Raw genomic sequence first — 8,232 nt, 5'->3', positions numbered from 1 at the left:
GCTTTGACTTACATTGTAGTTGTAGTCTGTGTAATGTGTAACACTTTATTCACGTGTTGAGTCTTCCTGTCAAATCTACTTCCGGTATGCTCGTGCCACAACTTTCAAAAGTTTCCTTTACTCGCGTGTTTTTGCTGAACTTTACCAGGTTTCACCAGTTTCTTTAATGGCATTTCGAGTATTTTTCGGTCATCGATAACTTCGTAATAGAATAGTTGTCGCCATAGTTCTATATTCGCCTGCTAGTCGCGTGACGGTTTGCGGTACGTCGTGTCACGTGATAACCGGTTGACTAATAATACGCCGAAATTGAAAAGTAACGGCAAATCTTAAGGTCACGTGATAATTATCTGAGATCGTAGGATAATTTATTACTTTCCCGGCTGTTATATATAATAGAGAGGAAAGTGTGGCGATTGGTCAAAAAATGACCCCTAAGAGTTTTGCATTTTTGGACTTATGACACCTTGAAACGTCGAGAAATAAAAGAAAAAATCGGGAGTAATTTCTGTATGTATGGATGTTAGTGTGTGTGTGTGTGTGTGTGTTGGCATGTATTTCGCTTAATATCTCGGGATAGAATAGAAATTAAGTAACAAAATTTGGCACGGTGTCTTGTATACGAGGGACATCGATGCTACTAAATTTTGGTGGCGAAACGTCGAGAGAGTGGGGAGATAGAGTGGGTCATATATCTCCAGAGGTAGGACTAAAGATTTTATTCGTTATTAACATTTACCTTCTGTTATAAAACTCACCCCTAGCCTCAAAATTCAGCTTTTTGCCATTTTATAGTAATTAAAAATATAAAAGGTTTTTATAACAAAATCTGATAATAGATGGCGCCACACACAATTTTATTTTATTTTTTCTTAATTAAAGGCCTTATTGGGCAATGCGCGGAATGTTAAATCGAGTAAACCTATTGCAACTATGGTCAAGGAAGCGTGTAAAGCCTTCAGTCAAAACATGTGCCTATATCGATAAACGAACACGTGATCGAAAAAGCTGAACAATTTCACAAAAACTCCAGTAACGAGTTGCTTAACTTTCCCGGAAATATTTAAAATTGCGTGTATGGCGCCATCTATTATGATATTTTATTGTAAAATCGTTTTATATTTTTAATTATTATAAATTAGCAAAAAGCTTAAATTTTGAGGATAGGGATAGGATTTTTAAACGATAATAACGAGTAAAATCTTTATTAAATCCATCCCGCTCTATATACGAGTGTATATATATATCGGTAATATATATTAATTACACGCATTATATATAACAGACGGGAAAGTATACTTGAAAGGAAAAAAAAAATAGTAAGGTTGCAATATCGGCGATGGAGAGGAAAAAAGAACTTATGACGTCATACAAATACTATACACGTGCAGGCCACTTTTAATAAATATTTATCGGAAATGCCTACAGCGCCAATTAGAGTAGCGGCCGTCGAGCGAACTTCTGTGGTAATAACTTTTCGCGGAAAAACTCGACCTGGCTGGAGGCCGAATCAACAATAAGTTCTGTTACTCGACACATGTTATCGTTTACTGATTTTCTGCAGGAAAAATAGAAATTCGAAAGAATAATCGCGTTATGGCGGCGGCAGCTGCTCTTCGAGCCGCCAAAGATGCCGTCAGAAGCGAACTGAAGAAGAAATTGTCCAGTCTGAGCCTAGAAGAGAGAACCAAACAGTCGAAAATCGTTGCGGAACAGGTAAATTAATCGGTTTTCTATGTTTAGATATTATGTAAAACAAGTCATACGACATTTTTTTCTCTATAACGGTTCTGTACCGTTATAGAGAAGGAAATGTAATCACGTGTAATTAACACATTTGCATTGTGTTAATTACACGTGATGTCTGCCCCAATACTGATATAATTAAATGGTAAATTTTTTGTTAGAAGTGACTATTAGGTCGTTTATATATATATGAACGTAGTCACTGATTCCTAAAGTCACTTCTGCTAATTTTTTATATAAGAGATTTACCAGACAACTATTATTCTTTTGATTCTGTGATGTAACACAAAAAATATGAAGGTCATGAAAGGACAAGAAAATTAGTCTGGTTAGTGTCTTACTAAATGCGTGATTAATTACTGTTTAATTTTCCTACGAAAGAAGTCTCGCCTCTCGACGGTTCTAATGGATCGTGCGTTATCGACGGGCGATGCCCCCCGTCTTTCTCCGGACGCTCCGGGGACCGTCGGCAGAAAGTGGAATCCCAAATTGTTTTTGTGATCGTGTTCCGAAAGACGATACGAATAAAACTGAGATTTTTAAACGAATGACGTAATACGGAGCTTTCGATTACCTCGACTAATTATCCCTGCGGATGTTGCGTAAGATCGAAGCCGTAGGTTAAATCTGATGTGCAAAAATTTCTGTCGCAACAAAAAGTTTTAACCGATAAATAATAATTTATTTATCTTAGAGTGTAAAGAAGTTGTCGTGCTTTATTTAGGATTTCGAGGCATCGGTTTCTTCCTCTTCTGAAATTTATTTAAATAAAATTTAGGGATGTTTTACCCATTGTTCTAACATAAAAATTTAAGGGATAATTAATGTTTACAATTGTCGGCAAATTCATATGTAGATTGCAATTTTGAATTGTGAATTTTTTATTCCCCGTCTCATTATGAAAGAAAGATATTTTACTGTTTGAAAAATTAATATTGCGAAAATATTCAAAGAAGCAAATATTAAATAATCATTGTTAGAATGCATATTTACTTGAAAAATTTGAAAATCTAATTACATTATTATTATTACTACTACTGCAACTACAGAGTATATTATATTATATAGAATATAATATAATCTAGCATCTACAATTTTGTTGATGGTGGTAGACGTAAGATTATTTTTTTGATAAATTTTTGGCATATAAATTTTAAAAAAGCTAATTTACTTGCATTCTTACACTTTGTTTAATTTTAAAAGTATTGAACTTCAGACATTTTATTTTCTAATAACTGTTTATTTTTCTAGTTTCAGTTACATTATGACTTCTGTGTTAAATATTTTGTTATTATAAAAGTAAAATTAAATCATTTTTACCATTTTTATCATGAAATGAGAATAATTTATAACTTCATTATCAAATAATTATTATCTGTATTTTTAACATAAAATATCATAAAGGATAATGCCAAAATTTTAAACGTATTGGTTAAACTATAAGGTACTTTAGTAATTTTGTCTGTAAGGAATACACCTCACTCAATGATTAGGTTTTCAATTTGGAGTTCTTTGCAACTTCTATCACTTCCCAATAATTTCATATTCTGAACTTCAGTTTCATTAGAGAAAAGGATTTTGGATCACAGTCTCCACAGAAGAAGTTTGTCTTATTTGCCACTGCATCTTGAAAATATAGCATATTTTTATAGCTGACATAGAAAGAAATAAATACAGTAGAGTCTCAAAAACTCAGCACTTGATAACCCAGCACTCCGTATAACTCGGCCACACCCTGGCAGGGCAAAAAAATCCTTAGTTAATTAATTTTCATTATAGACAGCTTTATGCCTCATAAAGTATTTTTCTGAGATCTGTCTTATCAGGTAAATTACTGTGCACAGTGTATTCATTAATTTTCATTTTCATGTAGTAAAGGCTCTATGCCTTTATAAAGGATGCACTTTTCCTTTGTTTAAGGGTATTTGAGCAGTTTATTCTCTGTTGTATTCTCAAGTAAACAATACATACAAGTACAGTACAGTATTTTCTGAGGAAACACTCATACTTATTTTTTTTAACCCCATTCCTGATAACCTGGCATTTTCACAAACTTGGCCACCCTTCGGCCCACATTAGGCCGAATTTTCGAGACTCTTCTGTAATTGAAAAGTGAAGACAGAAAAGAAAAAAATCTTTCGGAACTGTCAATATTTAAAAATGCTTGACATTCTGACAAAATAATAATAAATGATTAGTGGATATCAAGTTTTCTATTTTAATTTTAATAATATACAATAATAAATATACGTTCTCAGAATCTTAATATTTATCAATACTACTTAATTGTCAATTTTTCAGCAACATTTAATCTAACAAAATAAATTCTGAAACTGTTTTATTAAATTAATTTTTAGTTGATGAATGAAAAGCCATTTATTAAATGGATGAGTACATATTTCAAGCTACTGCAAGATAAATTTGTTTACAGTTGTTTAATGTTGAATCATTACTTAATAAATCAATTGTTTGATATGACAGGATTCATTTGATGTTTTATAATTACAGAATGAAATTTTTAAATTTTTACTGTTAATCTGAACTTTTTGTTTTTATCCAAATTTTGAAATATTTAAGTAGCACAGCATTTAAGTTTCAAAAATGCAAATGAGCATTAAAAGCATTTATAAAAGGTGATATTTAGATCTATGATTCTGAGTCATGAGATGTAATTTAATTGACAATGTAATTGTACAATTTTTAACTGGTTTAATTCCATTTTGAATGGTTTAAATATTATAAAATGTTTTTGTTTAAACATATTATTGTACAAAGAATTTGTTACTGAATCAGTTGCTGTAAATTCATTTTTTTCAAGAAAACACTTCAAATAAATTATATATGTGTATTTTTTAGGACTGGGATCAACCTGAATACATACCAGATCCAGATGCCACAAAACCTGAAGATTGGGATGATGAAATGGATGGTGAATGGGAACCACCACAAATAAATAATCCCGAATATAAAGGAGAATGGAAACCTAAACAAATTGATAATCCTAATTACAAAGGACCATGGATTCATCCAGAAATTGATAATCCAGAATATGTACCTGATCCATTTATCTACAGGTATACTGATATTGGAGCATTTGGTTTTGATCTATGGCAGGTAAAGTCTTATTTTAAAATTTAAAATTAATTCTGATGTAGCTATTATAATTTAATAATTAAAATTTATTTCTGTTCAGGTTAAATCTGGTACAATATTTGATAACATATTAATTACGGATGATGAAGATTTTGCTCAGAAAGTAGGAGAAGAAACATGGGGCTCTACAAAAGTAATTTTCTTAAACTTTTAAATTAGTTATGCCCAAAGTACACAAATTAGTAAAATGTTCAGTTAGAAACTTTTTATACTGTATATTATGTGGTACATCGATAAGTCATAATCTTAACTTACAAAACTATAGAATGTATTAAGTATACATATACAGTCAACCCCCTGTAACGCGATTGATATATTCCACTTTATAAGAATTTTGTGTTGTAGGAATCCTTAAATACATGAGCCAATCACAGCCCGGCACATATGCAGTTTAAGGACTATGGCTGTTTGAAACGTTTTCTTCCATAAAATTAATCGATTCTAGACTAATTTGACTCAACATTTCCAAAACACGTATAATATTTTGGGAATAATCTGTATAAACTATGCTATAAACAAAAAATTGTAGGATTACTTACTGAGTGTGCACTGTTTGACGATGCCATTGCTTATTTTCATGCTTGTTTTCATGGCAGGCGCGTTTTCTGATCAACGAATTTTTCACAGAAAAATAACTTAACTTTGGAGACATCATTAATAGAAATCATTTTTATGGCCGTTGAATAAGAAATGTATAAAATTACAGTACTGTATTAGACTTACAGTACCTAATTTATATACTGTACAGACGACAGTAAACTCAACTTACCCGCCTAAACTCTCTGTAGCGTGTAAGTAGTTCGGCTGCTCGTCCACTATTGGTCCAGATTCAACCAATCCTGTCATGACATGAGTCGGCAATGACGTTTTACTGCATTTTACGAGTCTCTTTTAGTGTCTTTATACGAATACGGTTGCAATTTTTCGCCGCGATATACGAATCTGCATTATATGAACTCGCGTTATGAGGGTCGACTGTATNACTGCTCATGATCACGACCATATTGAACTCTAGGGGGGTATTATTCATTTAAATAGTTCTTACATCAAAAATCCTTATTCTATTCGGAGGAATAGGATGTCATTTTACATTAAAGCCAACATTTTGTTTGTGACGTCTTTTGTCTATGCACAACTCTTGTACAGATGTCTTATTGTGAGTTTGTGTAATGGGAATCATTTGATTTTGTAGGGGAATATTGTCAAAACATTGAAATAAAATATTTCACTTGGAATAAATAGTCTGATTTTGTGTTGCACAGTAACAGAGAATAAAGTAAAATGCTCGGTTCTATGAGTAGGTAATTTTGGTAGCTAACTTTGTATACATAATTACTGCTTAATAAGATCAATTTATCTGCTACCAAAAATATATATATACAGAATTAACATGCATGGTGCTCTTGCATAATGTAAATGTAATTACAAGAAAATTGATGCACCGATTGCAGCTAAATTTTACTTCAAATAAATAACTTTTTCTTGTCATCTGCAGTATCTCCATTGCACACTAGCCAATTATCCTTCATCGTTCTGTCCGGATCTGTCTCGCTCCAATATCCAGGACCCATCTGTCTATTGTCTCTTGTGCAATATATCTAGCCCGGGACCAATTCCGGTGTTTTTTTACGTTAATTTAATCTACTGCTTTCTGATCTTATCCATTCCTTTTATGCCAGTCATTCTCAGCAGAGTGCACCCCATCTTCCTCCAAGTAATTGGCAATCCATCGATCATAGGCTCTTCTGGCATCCACATTTCACTTCCATACTTTGTGAGTAAGTATATCTTTCATTTCACCAAAGCAAGATCTTCAATGTCATTCCTAAAAGCATGTCTTATTTTGGAAAAGGTAGCCCACATTAGCCGTTCATGATGGCCTAGCTATGAAAACGTGTCAGTCATCCTCATAATTTGGTAGCAAGTGTGTCAAACATTATCTTTGACTCATATCTCAATTGGTACCACAAAATTCATTAATCATCCATTGTAGTTCAGAGTGCTTACGGGCAATAAGTATGGCACGTCGTCATCTCCAAACCGCTCGCCCATTCGGTATTGTTTACCTCTACGCAGGTCCAATATACACTTTTCGAAAACGATCATAAGCTTCCGCAGGGCGACTTCCCTTCGTCCCACGTCTCCGTTTCAGAAAAGGGTACTTTCTAGGTTCAACTTAACTGCGGAAGACACATTCTCGTATACATATGAGATTTTATGGCACAAAGTTAACTATGCTAACATATCTCCAATGCCTTTTTAAAATTGATAAAAGCTAGAGTGAAAAACATGGATATCGAAAATCAATCAACTGGCCATGTGTTAGGATCTGTTGAGTATCAGTTTCTAAACCCAGGCCATTCTGTAGATAGGATCACAACAACCAATTTGTATTAAATACAAGAATCATCAATAAAAGTTTGACATCTAAATAATACATAGGCCAGACAATACTGTATTCATCCTACTTTTTTAGTTTCAAATCCAGCAGCAGTATTGTTTCAATGCAACCTTCCCCATAGCTAGATTTATGGTCACATTTACCCCCCCGACAAAAATTATGGAATCGTATTTAAAACAATGCCGGCTGTATTGTTCGGTATGCAAATAGCTTGAATAAAAAGTGAAAATACCTGTAACCATCCAAATGACACACGAAAACTAGCACACACCTTCAAAACAAGATTACAATGGATGGAGTGATGAGTCACGAATTTGTATCGGTCGTGGAGACGACGCTCGAACTTTTGTCTGGCTCCATAACGAAGCTTATCAGGACGACTATGTTAAAGAAAACGGGAAATTTTGTCATTATTTGGGGTTGGTTGTCAGATATTAGGACCGGGTAGGCTGGCCATTATTACGTCATTAGTTGACGTTGGAATAAGGAGGCTCTAAGTGTTTGATATCGACTCGATAGAAATGTAACACGTGGAAATTCCTCCATCCACTGCTTTCATTACAGAAAACAAGTCAAGCTTGCAACAATTAAGCAGTGTGTCATACGGGTTCGAAATCTAGACTTAAAATATATTTTCCACTTAGCATTCCATTTATACACAAACGCCAAAATTGAATAATAATTATTTTATAATCGAAGACGTTTTGAAATGTCAAGTGAATATACTTGTATCAGTTTGACATTTTCGAATTATCAATCCGCGTAAAGGTCAAAATCTTACTGTTCCAAAAATACACCGACTTTTTTCCTGCATAAAAATACGTCCCGAATTCGACAGTTCGCCATTATCCAATGACGTAACGAGTTTTTCGGCCCTCTGTGGGAAAGTTTAAACAATAGAAACGGTTATTGTAATTTTAAATATTTTAGGA

The 8,232-nt window shown here is 33.3% G+C and overlaps 1 protein-coding gene across 1 annotated transcript in view; it reads left to right on the top strand.

The window, feature by feature from the left end:
* LOC111630403 (calreticulin-like) overlaps nucleotides 1–5,068 on the top strand; it is a 32,857-nt gene extending 27,789 nt beyond the window's left edge. Inside the window, exons 6-7 of the mRNA XM_023374495.1 lie at nucleotides 4,603–4,860; nucleotides 4,940–5,068. Of these exons, the coding sequence (XP_023230263.1) occupies nucleotides 4,603–4,860; nucleotides 4,940–5,053 (372 nt within the window). The 3' untranslated portion in view covers nucleotides 5,054–5,068. The remainder of the gene's footprint in view (nucleotides 1–4,602; nucleotides 4,861–4,939) is intronic.
* The last annotated feature ends 3,164 nt before the right edge of the window (nucleotides 5,069–8,232 follow it).

The sequence above is a fragment of the Centruroides sculpturatus genome, unplaced genomic scaffold (genome assembly GCF_000671375.1).
Source record: "Centruroides sculpturatus isolate CEXI.00-Female unplaced genomic scaffold, Cexi_2.0 scaffold728, whole genome shotgun sequence".
In the NCBI taxonomy this organism is placed as follows: Eukaryota; Metazoa; Arthropoda; class Arachnida; order Scorpiones; family Buthidae; genus Centruroides; species Centruroides sculpturatus.
Note: the sequence above shows the minus strand (reverse complement) of the source record. Positions and strands in the feature narration are given on the sequence as shown.